The 13,614-nt window shown below is 35.7% G+C and overlaps 1 protein-coding gene across 1 annotated transcript; it reads right to left on the reverse strand.

Moving 5' to 3' along the window:
* Window positions 1-2,625: 2,625 nt before the first annotated feature.
* Window positions 2,626-13,238, reverse strand: Polr2J (DNA-directed RNA polymerase II subunit RPB11). Its single transcript, XM_089240915.1, has 4 exons — window positions 13,062-13,238; window positions 8,391-8,480; window positions 4,887-5,061; window positions 2,626-2,753 (listed from the first exon to the last, which is right to left on the reverse strand). Exons 1-4 carry the CDS (start codon window positions 13,112-13,114, stop codon window positions 2,718-2,720), a joined length of 354 nt encoding a protein of 117 aa, XP_089097041.1. The 5' UTR covers window positions 13,115-13,238; the 3' UTR covers window positions 2,626-2,717.
* Between the last annotated feature and the right edge of the window lie 376 nt (window positions 13,239-13,614).

Below are 13,614 nucleotides of genomic sequence, written 5' to 3' on the forward strand. Positions count from 1 at the left end.
TTTTTTAATGCATAGCAGTAAAAAAATGAGTAATCTATTTCTACACAATCTATATAATATTTAAAATTTCGAGTGAAGTGTAATGATTGAATATTTGTACTATTGTTGCTCTTTGTGTATCTGCTATGTATGTTGTGTACTATTTTGTATCATTGTTGTGAACAAACTTCAAGTTAAAAAGTTACTTACACACACGCTCTGTAATAAAACTTAACCTTACAAAAGCAAGGAAAAAAATAGAATAAGTACAAAAAACATTTTTCTTGCTTTTGAGAATGGAACTTCACACAGTTCTGAAACCAGTCTGAATGTTGATGCCACATTCAGTAAATCTACATAGTTTTGATCTTCTATTAAAACATTACAAACTTTTACAATCACAAGGTCTCTACTGCAAGTAACAGATTTAATGGCATCTTGTGTTTCTACAGTGAATACAAGAAGGCTCTGGTGGAAAAAAAGTCAAACAGGAATATGTCCCCCACCCCAATGATCCTGAATATCATCAAGACTTCCACTTTCATTTCATGCTACACTAGAACCCCATTTAAACTTTCATTTCATGCTAATCTGAACCTGGGACCTGTTCGGATTGCCAGGGTTTTTGCCTTTTAAACATGACTTTTTTAAAACTTACAATAGTGAGTAATCCTTCAGGTGGGATAAGAGTTACAAATGAGATAACTCCGTTTAACAATGACTGAAACAATTTCCTATACAATGTCTGCTTCAATCAATGGACTAGGGGGCGTTACAATCCATCAAACAGGTGTAAAAGAATATTGTTTCACTATCTAATTGAAAATAAGAACGAGTCCCTTTTCATTCTCAAAAATGAAAAAATTGGTGAAAAATATCATTTACTGCCATGAAGCTGGTCTGGAAGAGATCTGGGCAACAGAATAAGTCCAGTGGCAAAGTTCTGGCATTTGTTTATTGCTAAAGAAATCCAACGAAATCTTCCAGCTTTTGAAATAAAACCTTGGTTGCACAAGAAAAAGATCTGGTTGAAAAATCTTATTACTAGACTGTAACACCCATCAAATTTTCACAGATGCAGAAATAGTCTCTGAAGTTTCAACTGGCAATGATTCATTGTCAAGCGATAGGTAGTGTTCTCAAAGTGTGGTGTTTCTCCTAGAGATATTGTCAACCTTTCTCAAGGGTGTCACTGTGAGCTGAAACATTGATTACCTATCAGTGCTTTGGAGTGGTTCTTTCTTAGACTATTCTGGAGCATCATGGACAAGCATTGTCATAGCAAGGGATGGCAAAAGTGTAAGAGCAATTGGGTTAGATTATGATGCTCGACTATCAAATATTCAATCGGAAGCTGTGGTGCCCTTTTATAAGTAGAGCAGCAGGATAATGCAACCCCTGCAGACATGTTTCTGAGATAACAAACTGCATCCTCTACTATGTATATGTTGCTTCTTCAAATGAGAATGGAAGAGTTTTTTCAAGGCAACTATGTGATTCATCATTATGATTAGAGATGAGAATATTCTCCTGGATGTAAAAATTGTTGAAAGAATATTCATTTTTCTTTTAATGAAATTTTTTTTTACCAATTTTATTTATATTATGATATATAAATCAGTTTTCATTGCCTAAAGCAAAGCAATTTTTAACATAATCACCACCCAATCACAACTTTTAGTTCGAGAATATTCTCCTGGTCATGAATGAGAGGTTTTAAAAGTTTGGTTATGGAGATTTTAGAAACCTTTAGATTAAATCCTTAAAAAGTTAAATCCAAAGAGTATAACCAAAGTTGACTGACAAAGGGAGCTATTGTTGGTTTAATTTTCTTGCTTTCAAGCTTCAATATTGTGGGCTACAAACTTCAATATTCCCATCGAGGAGAGAGATGGGAACAAAGAATATTCTTTCAAAGGACTACTGTTATAAATCACTAGAGAATATCCTTATCAAAAAGAATAAGAATTATTCTCAAGTTATTTATAGAGATTATTTATTATAATGCATGTTATTCTTGAGAACTCTCTGAAAGGACTAACTACTATTATAAATAAGCAATATAAAAATAGTCCTTCCAGAGAATTATTTTCAACAATATTATATATAACTGTATTATAAATAACAGTAGAATATTCTCATCAAAAATTTATAAGAATATTCGCAAGCTATTTATAATAGCAGTCCTTCCTTGATGAGATTATATAATATTCTCAAGAATATTCTCCTAAAGATTATTTTCGATAATTTTACAACTCTAATTATGATCATGTATTCATTGTTCATGTGCAAGATGCAACATGTTACAATGAGGAATTTATGAACATTTGTTTTTTTCTGTTGTTGATTCTTTAACTTTCTCACACATTGAAGCCTTTTTTTAAAAACCGTTTGGATTAAATGGGTTTTTGGATTAATGGGGTTCTAGTGTACATAAAACTTTTCAAAATTCTGAACCTTATATATTATAATATATTCTATTACTATCAGCGACCAAATCATCTAATTGACCCTCACCGCCCAATAGGTTCAGCCCCTTTGCTCTAAATTAAGGAAAAAAATCAGCTTTGACATAATTTTTGCACAAGCAGTTTCACAAAAATACTCTAATGAAGAAAACAACTGAATTAAAAAGGCAATGATTGGTAAAAGTCTCATCAATACTTTTACTGAGCACAATTTACATTAAAATATTTACACAAAACCAAGTCAGTCAGCATGAAAGTCAGTACATTATTTCAGTCAAGACCCTCCTGCCTCTCTTTGACAGCTTCCTGTGGGAAATGAATCATAAAAAAGGAAAACAAATTGTCAAAATAGTTCACAATAAAAAGCCAAGAAATTATTGGTACACAGTGATGTCTCACCTAACAAAGATAATTTGTTTTACAACATTTTAACAAGCTATTTTAGTCATTTTTCCGTATTCATGGGGGGGGAGATTACATTAGAAAGTCCCCACAAATATGGAAAATGGATAACCAAATAATGCTTCATCTACCAGGTTTTCTACATGTGAAAAATTGGTATTACCATGCACTATTTCTTTGTTAATGTAATAATCCAATGACGATTTAAACTTGCGAAACCCATTCGTGATGTTGCTCATAGTGAATTTGTGTTTCCCACTTCATCTTGATCTTCATGAGGACATGATATCAGTTTCAGAAGCAGTCATCTCAATTAATTCCGCCTCTGTCAATGTACCTAGACTGCTATTTAATTAATTATTAGATTTCTTCAATGTTCATATCATTGATCCACCCTTCATCAACCTGATGTAAAAATTTCTTTATACACTTTTTCATTGTACTATATAATGGAAGCGCCCTCAAGTACAAATTAAAATTAAAGTTTTTCCAATATGAAATTGACTGTTTCTATATTTATAGCTCCCATGGCTACAGCAGTGACACAAATGACATTAGCAATGGGGTAATTCATTTAGAACTTGAGACATTTGATATTTTTTCATTGGATGCACAATCATCACAATTGAGTAATGTGTATAGCGAGTCTTTAATGCTCGCATCATATCCTGATCAAGTGACTGGATGATATGTTGTGTTATAATTGTAGGACATGAAGACATTCGGCATAATAGATTCGTTAGCACCTTAATGATGTGCAATAAACTTCCATGTTAGTTTGCTTATGGTTATTATGCTCATGTTAGTTTCCATCATATACATAGGCAATATATTGAATTTTTCTAGCAAAGTTTTTATGCCCTTTTGTGTTTCAGAAAAATTTCCACAAGCACTAGAAAAGCCTGGAGTCATCGTTAACACAGACAATTCATATTTTGTTTCGATACCAGAAAAAAAATGTAGGAACAGAGTTTTGCCTTAAACCAGAAGACCCTGAATACAGAAACCGTGAATACTGAGAGCCGACTATGGGCGGTATTCTATGGGCGGCGACATGGTTTAAGCTATAGTCAAAATTTTTTGATAAGAGATCGATACGGATTGGTTAAATTCAAGGCTTTAACCAATCTATGTTGATCTCTTATCCAAAAATTGTAACTACAGGTTTAAACTATGTCGGTGAATACGGCCCTATATAAGTAATAAATACTGAAAAAAAATTACCAAGGAGTGTCAAATAGCCCTTACTGGCAACTACAATTGAGGATTTAGTATGAGTCATGTTAGCATTTAGCTAATATATACTGGTCATGAAATAACTTTTTCGATATATAAGCCCTAGGCCTATCGGCAGCAAAAATCAATGAATGCAAATGAAATTTGAGATATGGGTGTTTCAGAGTATGTGCTCAAGAATGGAAAGAAAAACAAAACCCCAGCTCTTGCTGTTATCACCACAGCAACACAATTTAAAAAATATTCAATTGGCAACACTCACTTTTATGCATTGCAAAGCAATTAGTGCAGTAAAAAAACAAATGGCATTGGAAAGGTACCTGCAGCACTATAAATATCGGCACTGAATGCAAACAAAGACACATGTGGGAAAAAAACTAATACAGATCACATTTCTGGTGCTGGAAGTCCCCCCTCCCAAGGGGTTAGCTCTACAATCTCAGTGACAAGATCTTCTTTCTGCATCTTGAGCTGGCATTTATGGTGATACAGGTACCAATCTAACACTTTTCTTGGTATTTCCAGGTTTACACGAAAGAAAACTGATTCCTATGCCATTTTATCATCATCTATCAGCCTTCAAGATATGGTTCCTCAAAAAATACTTCAAGCACAGTGAATGAAAGATTTTTTTCTTTTTTTGAGATGTAGAGTTTCTTTGAGAAATTTTATTTACCAATTTCTTTTTAAGACTCTGGCTTTTGGTATTTAAAAACAAAGCCATTATTCAAACAAAAACCATTATAAATTGTTTTATAACTCTTTTAAATCGAATATGAACTAATAATAAATGCTCATAACCTTGAAGCGTTCTTCCAGCAGAGACAGTTCGAAGAGAAGATCTGTGATGGCGTTTGTGAATGCTTCCTGAGGAGAAGTTTCCTGATTGGTCTGGACTCTCAAAATAATCTTGTGCTCCAATGGATGTGGGTTCTTGTAACCAGCAAATAAAACATTTGGATCCTTCAGCAGCTGGCTGTATAACCAAAACAGTTATTATTTAAATTTTGAGGTTTAAAAAGAACCAAAACACTACACTAAAACAAATTAATCACTGACAGAAATTTTGTAAAATGAAAATAAACAACTCTTGAAACAATGGAAAAGACAAGATACAAATGATAAACAAAGATCTGATCTCTTATGAGAAGCTTATTTTCAAGAGGGAGCATTTCCATTTTTTTTTATTTCTGAAATGCACTTTTCAATGGTTTCTGAATCTTCAGGATAAGGTCTGTCAGACTGCAATGTATACCATCTGTATCCCTGTCAAACCGCCTAAAATTATGCAACAAAAACAAGTTGCATTCCTGGATAATTCTTTGTCGTCATCCCCCCCAAATTTAGATCGTTGGTAGATGGCAATAAAGAATAACATAAACACAGTTTTCCACTTGAAACAATTATTAATGTTAATTTATGTTACAAATAAACCAATTTAGATTATTCCAATCACATAATGCGGTAATTTTTTAGAGTTTAACACTAAAAAATATCAAAAGCTTATAACAATAAATTAGATTGATTTCACCCAATCGACACCTGTCGAACTAGACTATTTTGCTGGACGTCCATTCACACAGGAACCACCTTTCCACGGCACTACAACCATGTTATTCAACTAGGAAGTCCATGCAGATCTGCATCTCCTTTCCACAGAGATAACAAAAAACATCAGGAAGCACTGTTGAGTCAGCCCATAATCAGTTAAGGAAAAGAAGACTTGTAGTCAAGTTAGTTCGTAGTTATGATCAGCAGGAGTCAATCATAGTGGAGGCATTGGAAGGATTTTCAGTGAGGAAACTATTTCCCCCTTAACTTCATAGCAAGAGCAGTGGAACTACCACCAATGGGTGATTATCGCATACTATCCACTATTGCATCCACAGGATCACGAAGCACCTCTCTTTCTCTCAAAACATGACTAAAAAGTATAAGTGGAAAATAAAATAGTGAATGTTGATAACGCACAACCCATATTTATAGGGAAATTCGCGGTTGCATGTGGCCACAGGAGCCAATCGGCTTCAAAATCAGAGACTAATTATACAATATAGCCTACTATTAAAAGACATTTGAATCTGGCAGATTTATGGTTTTGCCACTTGTGGGCTACACAAATTTCGCCATCCTTCTCAAATTCCAGTCTAATTTTGCTTGACCACCCTTTCCTCAAATTTGCCCCTATGCTCCACAGCAGTCTGTGGGCCTGAGCATCATGGGCCCTCAGGCAAAGTGATTTTTCTGAGGCACCTACTTGGGTAGAAATGCCTGCCTATTCAATTTTCATGCTTACTCTCAGATTTTTTAATCAGATCTCATTTTCATGATGCCCTCTCAGCACTTGAGGTGCCTGGGTGAGAGCCCATGTGTAAAGACAATTTCACAGCAGGAAAAGAAAGATTTCTTGGTTGAAGAGGTGCAAAGAAGAGCTACTCGTGTCCTTGTTGGCACACCAGACTTGTAGTCTTGTGTGTAGTCTTGTAGTTAAAAATACAAACTAGACGTGCACATTTGTGATGTAAGTGCCAACCTGCCACATTCACAAATAACGTAAGTAAATCAAATAAGTATTGTATTATGGAAATGAACGCATACATGATACTTGTATAAATGAAATGAATTAGTACCTATAAATACAGTCAAATTCCATTTTAAAAAATACCATTATAGTGAAAAAACCTCATTTAACAAATACTTTTCTAATCACCCACTTAAGTTTACATGGGCATAGCTGCCAACTTTTGAAAATGAAAATTCTGGAGATTTTCGCGCAAACCCGTATTTTATGCTAAAATCACTCCCTAATAAATACAATAGGGATTTTTTCAAATAAAATAGGGATTTTCCAAACATATATAAGTTAAAGCGTAGGGAATAAAATCCCTACTCAAAAACTGAAGTCAAATTAAAATAGGGATTTTACACACATGAAAGTTAAACCGTTGGGAATAAAATTACTACACGAAAAACAAGTGAAATTGGAGGCCAAAACTTCAATGATGTAAAAATAAATATGGTGTTCAATCAGAAATGCCATGAACAAACATTCTGTGCGAATGACCCCAAAATCATCGGAAGATGAAAGAAAAACCTGTCAATTTTTGAAGAACACTGACTTTTTGTGACACTTGCTTGATGTTTGTTTTTTTTTTCATTTCACGAGTGATGATGGCAGTCTTTCCATGACTGATGTTTATGTCCGTAACACAACTTGTACAAAAAGGAAAAATCGACCCTCTTCTGGAACGTTTGATAAAAGGAAATTCATCAGAATAAGTATCTTTAAAATTGATTAAATATGTTTTTACTTATCAGTATTCATGTTTTGTTATATCGCACGTACGTAACTTCAACAAAAGAAATTTTGACCATATGCGCATCACTATAATCTTCAATTATTATCCAGGACTATTGGCTGCTAAGCCATTTCCTGCACGATAAGACAAACAACTTTCTTGTTACCATCAGAGGGCTTGTAAAACTTCCTTAAAAAGGGAATTTCCCCATTTACGACGTGTGATGTCATTTCGAAAGGGAAAAAAAAGAGGCTTCATACCCCACAAGAAATTTCTTAGGGATTGTAAAGCAGGGATTTTTTATGAAGTGAGGAATTTTTAGTGACAATTAGGGATTTTTTGTGATTTTCGTAAAAATTGCAGAGGAACTTTTCGGGAGGTCGAGCGATGAAGCTAAAATTCGGGAGACTTGGCAGCTATGACATAGGAACAATGCAAAAACTTGGAATTCTATTATAACGAAATTTTGTTATAATGAAGTGATTTCCCTGGTCTCTCAGAATTTGTTACAATGGGATTCAACTGTAATATAAAATTATTTTCTGTCAACAAAAAAATTTGTTGACAGAAAATTGTTGTGTGTTGTTGTGATGTTCGGCTGTTTGTCTGTTTTTTTTTTGTCCTCCTTTCATCATTCATTTTTTTGTATGCAGGCAGGTGAATCAGCTAAATACTATATCCCGTTGCTAAATTCTAAATTCTGTTGGTAAGTTCATTACTAAATGCTAAAAATTCTGTTGCTAAATGCTATTTTTCAAATCCCTCTCCTTCCTGAAAACTTTGACTCAAAGGAATTGAGTAAAGGGAAATTTTTAACACTAAAATGCGGAAAAAGTTCTGGGGCTGAGTCAAAACTTAAACCAATATTTGGGTCATTGGAGTTCAACTTTTCATGAATTGACTGTACTTGGCAGCTACGAAAATCTAGCTGCCACATATTTCAATGACAAAAAAGGAAAAATTTAGCAACAAGATCTGAATTATAATATAAACATTTCAAACTTACTTCCTGATCATGTTACCCAAAGTGTGATCCTCTTTGTTTACAGTGAAAATGGCTGCATTCGGGACTTTCATGTCCTTCTCGAATATTATCCTACAAATAAAAATAACTCATTTAATAATTAAGGAACTGAAACGAAGTTAAATTCACAGGAGAATGACTAAAACGGGACCACTAACACAGAAAAGTGACATCACGTGAGATTTTATAATACTTCTGCAATATTTTGACATGTTGCTAACAGACATGATTTGGCCACCACAATCGCAAATTCATCTCCCATTTCTTGCTTGAAAATAACTCAAAATTGATTGGTTGTACAAAGATGAATAAAATGAAAACGGTTGTTACAATTTGGTTTCTTTTTGTATGAGTCTGGCGAAACTTTGTGTAGAGCAGGATATAAGGAAGGATAACCCACACTGAGAATTGGACTTGTCCTAGGTAGTTGCACGGAATCAATGGATATAAGCTGGCAGTCAGCTGACAGAACTGACACAGGCCATTCGTTGTTTTCTCATCTGCATCTGCGGATTGTTTGCAAGCAAAGAGCAACACTGTTATTTGTTTTTAAGCGGCAGAAGGAGTGAGTTCGGGAAGTGCGTTAGTGAACGCAGGCAGTGTATGGAGAACATGCACTGTCATTAACTCGTGTGCAGGACGAGTCTTACTGCGACATCCAATCTACACTCGGGTGGCATGGAGTTCAGATACCCTTCAAAAAGTTGCCAATTCTGGCACCTTGACAATGAATGAATGCCAGAACTTTCCCACTGGACTTATCCCATTGCCGAGATCTCTTACAGCCCAGATTCGTGAAAAGCCACCTTGGCGACCTTTATCAATTTTTTCTGTGATTTCTACCATAATACATTTGCATTATGGTAAACTGCTATATTCCTTATTCATTTATTAGTTATATTTGGGGGTGAGGGGTAATGGAAAAGTAAAAGCGGAATCACATCTATGGTTATAGCTGTAGCAATTTTACTAGGTTCCCTCTTTTATGCTTCATTTGCATATTCACATGCAGGTATGTTAGCGATTGGACGAAATGTTTTCTCCATCAATATAATGTTGAATTTTGTGTCATTTCGCTTTCATCATGCAGTGGTGCAGCTGCATATGCTGCTCACAGTCGAGTTCAGCATCGATTTTTTTCTATTGTGTTTACGGTGTTAAACTGCTTCTGCTAGGACGAGGCTTTGGAGCAACTTCAAACCCCTGCAGAATTTATTTTTCTGGTGAATTTGATTTTGCATTTGCTTGATTTTTAAAAAAAAAATTGGTAATACCAGTGTACAATCTGTTCATTTACATGGATACCCTTTGCATTATTTTGATTTATAACGTGGATTATATTACTGTGGCGTGAAGAAAAAAAGGAGCACAATGCGGCTCACGACAGCGATTTACGTCGGGCATGATTGGCGGACTGCTTCTGGAGAAGTCAAATGCGTCGTGCGCAGTGAGTTTTGCCGATTTTCTCTTCCCTGTTGTGTATTTTTTCCCCCTTCCCTTCGAACCGGAGCATGCAGACGACGGAGTAGCTGATGCTAAGGCCCGTATACCATAATATAGCCATCCTGATCTGATGCGCCACGCTAGGGAAACGCAAACGAGAAGAGTGATTATGTAACGCGCTCCTGCCGGAAAGAAATGGTCTAATTCGGTTCACGAGGAGCAAAAAACCTATTCCTAAGGTCCGTTTCAGGTTAACGTTGCAGTGAAGAGGAAGCTACGAGGGAACCGCATCACTCGTTGCTATGACAACGAAAGCCTCTTAACCTATGTATCGATGCGCGCCCTCTGTAAGGTATGGCTGATTCTCACCAATCTCGCAGAAAAAACATTTGTTACGTATAACGTAATGCTTGTAGAAAAAAATTGCAGTCAGTTAGTAACAATTAGCTAATGAAAAAAAAAAAAAACATTGTCGATACTTTCAGAAATTAAAGTGCGGTTTTTGAATTTTTTTTTTTTTTTTTAGTAACTTCTATTATCTTAGTAACTTCTATTAACTCGGTTTTCACGTTTGAATTTGGGAATAGGGAACAGGTGCTGTATAATCCAGAGATTGGCAATTTCTGGCTACTTTTTTTTTCGGCGCCAAACATGTCCGACGACCCGACCAAAAGTCGCCAAGGCCATTAGACACTGCGGACGCCGAAAAAAAATCGCCAGCATGGAAAACAATCATAAAAAACCCATTCAAATGTGAAAAATATCATGAAACATAAATGAAATATAATAGTATATTTAAATAAACAACGGTCCTGCATGTTGTATAAATAAGTATTCTAGGTATAAAAAAATTTAAAACCCGGACTATTTCCGGGTATCCAGATTCTTTTAAATAAATAACGGAAATTAAATAAAATAACGAATATTAATAAGAAAAATAAATAAAAAGGATACAACCTTACCGGTCGACGAAAATGTAATCCTAACGCTCGGAATGAAAAAAACTAAATAACTATTCAAACATTTGAAAAGACACGCTAAAAACAACTAACGAAAGGTAATCGCATCGGGAATAATCAAAGACAACGACGCTACTGCACAAAGGGAAAAAACGCAGTTATCTGTTTGAAACTTTGAATCGCCCGCGCTTTAAGCGCCATCTATAATGGATGGGTAATGGAAGCTACCGAGGAACAATCTAGAACAATGACAACCCAGCAAAACAAGTGAGAGCGCCGGTGTTGGCGACGTATAGCGCCCTTGGCGATCTGGATTATACAGCACCTGTTCCAGGAAGAATAGCCCAAATAATAATAATAAAAATGATAAGAAAAAATTTAGAATTCTTTTACTCACTTTTCTTGCCGAAATTTCCGTCGCTCACCCACCCGAACGCATATACGTCGATGCCACTTGTTATCACTACAGTTTTAGTCATTTTTTACGGATTCCCATTCTATGGAATCCGCACTTGAAGTTGTAGAACTATCGGATTCTCTATTACTTATTAACTGTTGTTGCTCCAACATGTGTTCCATCAGGCCATCTGCAATACAAAATTCCTCTTCTTTTCAATAACGTGCTTTATGCATTATTGCCAAAAAGAACGGAGAACGTTTTAGCGTGTCTATCTCTGGTGAAAAGAAAGATACAACTGTCACAGAAGGAAAAAATACACTGCAAGCCTAAATCATTGTGGGTCTCTCTCTCTCTCTCTCTCTTGCTTATTTATTTATATTTCTCTAAGGAGACACTGAAAGGGCATCTGGAGGAACAGCCTCTTTTGTTGCCTCTGCATTGGTGTGGGTGCAAAAGAGACATTACTTATGTCAACACCCTCCGCTACCGGCTATTGGAATTCAAAAACCACCCCTATCCTACGAACACGGCAAGAAATAGATAATTTAAAAAAGGGGGGCACCTGGAACCGTAACCTACACCCATAAAGAGAGCCTTTCACAACGGTATCGGCGCTGTCATGAAAGAGGGACAGAACAGATGCAGTATGGTCCGCCACGACTTTGGCGACTTTTTCCTCACGATAAGTCGCCAAGACTGTCATAATGCTTCTCTGGGTTGCCGTACTTTTTAACACCTTTCCGGTTTTGTTGGGTGATACTAGATGGCGCTGACTTCACCAAACAGGATTTTTCTTTTGTTCACCGCGTTTTTTCAAAAATTCCAAACAGCCGTTGTTCCATTTCCAGCACGTCTCTGATTATTATTCCTCCCTTCTGTAGCTCGAGTCATTTGGATTATCTACTGCTCAGGTTGTATCATACCGTTTTATTATTTCATTGTATTTTTAGTTATTCATCCATTGCCATGCCTTCTGTTTTATCAGTTTATTATTTAAAATGAACCTACAGAATTTTTTATGCCCGGATCCGTTTATTAAAAAAAAAAAGGGTCCGGGTTTTAATTTTAATGCACAGAATATTTATGCCCGGAATTCCTTATGCCCCAATCTATTTATTATTAAAAAAATGGGCCGGGTGTAATTTTTTTTTTTTTGGCGTCTGTAGTGTCTGACGGCCTTGGCGACTCTTCGTCGGGCCATCAGACATGTGTGGAGCCAAAAAATCGCCAAGTGGCGGACCATACGACAGCTGTCCCGGTTGTATAGTTATATATATATTATATATATATATAACTATACAACCAAAAAAAAGCACGATAGTGATATTGGCGGGGAAAATTTCTTGGAAATCGCGCCAAAATGTTCTTGAGCTCGCCATGGATTTTTGATAATGGTAACCAATATTTTTTCTAATTTAAAAATTTTAAACGAATATACATTGGTTCGAAACGGTATTTTTTCAGTATCTTTTTCGAAATCATAAAAAAAATTGAAATATTCTATATAAATGATCATCAGAAACCTCCGATGTATGGGAACTATATTTTGCGGCGAAGGAATACACTCTCTACCTTTCTCTTCACTGCAAAGTTAACCCGAAACAAACAATAGGAAAACCTGACTTAAGGCAGGACGCAAACCGGTTAGACACGACAAGACAGCTTCAGACAAGCTGTCTCACTTAGTTCGCATTGATTTCTACGACGCAACGTTTCGATTTGTCTGACTAACCGGTGTGCGTTGCCCATAAAAATCAAAGTGAACAAAAATGACTAAGCTTGTCTAAAGCTGTCTTGTATGTGCGCCCAGCCTGACGTACAAGACTGACATCTACCACGAACGTTACTTACTTTTTTTCTCCTTCATACAATAGGAATGATTCGAATGCTGGTGGCGCGTTCATTTTAAACTTCTCGAAAGAAAATAAAAATGCAGAGACTTCAAAATATTCGACGCAATTCCTAACGCCGAATAACGCAAAAGCAAAGCCTTGGAGACTCGAATATAAACAATACAGGTGTTGCCATCCGTTGGCCAACGAACTAATATAACGGGTACAGTTTGGTTGCTAAATGATAAAAATTTATTTTGAATTGAATTAAACTCTCCCCTTGATTATTTTTCCACTAAAAATGAATTTGATATGAAGATAGAGGCATTTTTATGTTTCATAATGTTGAAATTACAAAAAAATGTGTGAAACCATTGTTACTGCTATCTATTATCGTATTATAGAACTATTACAAAGTATTTATTCGTAGTTCGCAGCATCTATTCTCTCCCTCACACTTTTTTTAACCGTATTAGAAGTTCAATTTTTAGTCAATAGATGCCAACAAAAGGTGATGTCCAAGAGGGAAAAAAATAAAAGCTTATGCTGCCATCTATTCAAGTATCAGAGAA

The sequence above is a fragment of the Pholcus phalangioides genome, unplaced genomic scaffold (assembly GCF_987345545.1).
Source record: "Pholcus phalangioides strain wild (caught in Gottingen) unplaced genomic scaffold, Ppha-v1.0 ptg000013l_1, whole genome shotgun sequence".
Lineage (NCBI taxonomy): Eukaryota > Metazoa > Arthropoda > Arachnida > Araneae > Pholcidae > Pholcus > Pholcus phalangioides.

What these genes read in the sequence shown, in the direction of transcription:
- Polr2J (XM_089240915.1), bottom strand. Translation starts at nt 13,114, where the DNA reads ATGAACGCGCCACCAGCATTCGAATCATTCCTATTGTATGAAGGAGAA. An exon ending in TTGTATGAAGGAGAAAAAAA is followed by an intron (nt 8,481 to 13,061) that starts GTAAGTAACGTT and finishes TTTTATTTGTAG; the next exon opens with GATAATATTCGAGAAGGACA. An exon ending in TTGGGTAACATGATCAGGAA is followed by an intron (nt 5,062 to 8,390) that starts GTAAGTTTGAAA and finishes TTGGTTATACAG; the next exon opens with CCAGCTGCTGAAGGATCCAA.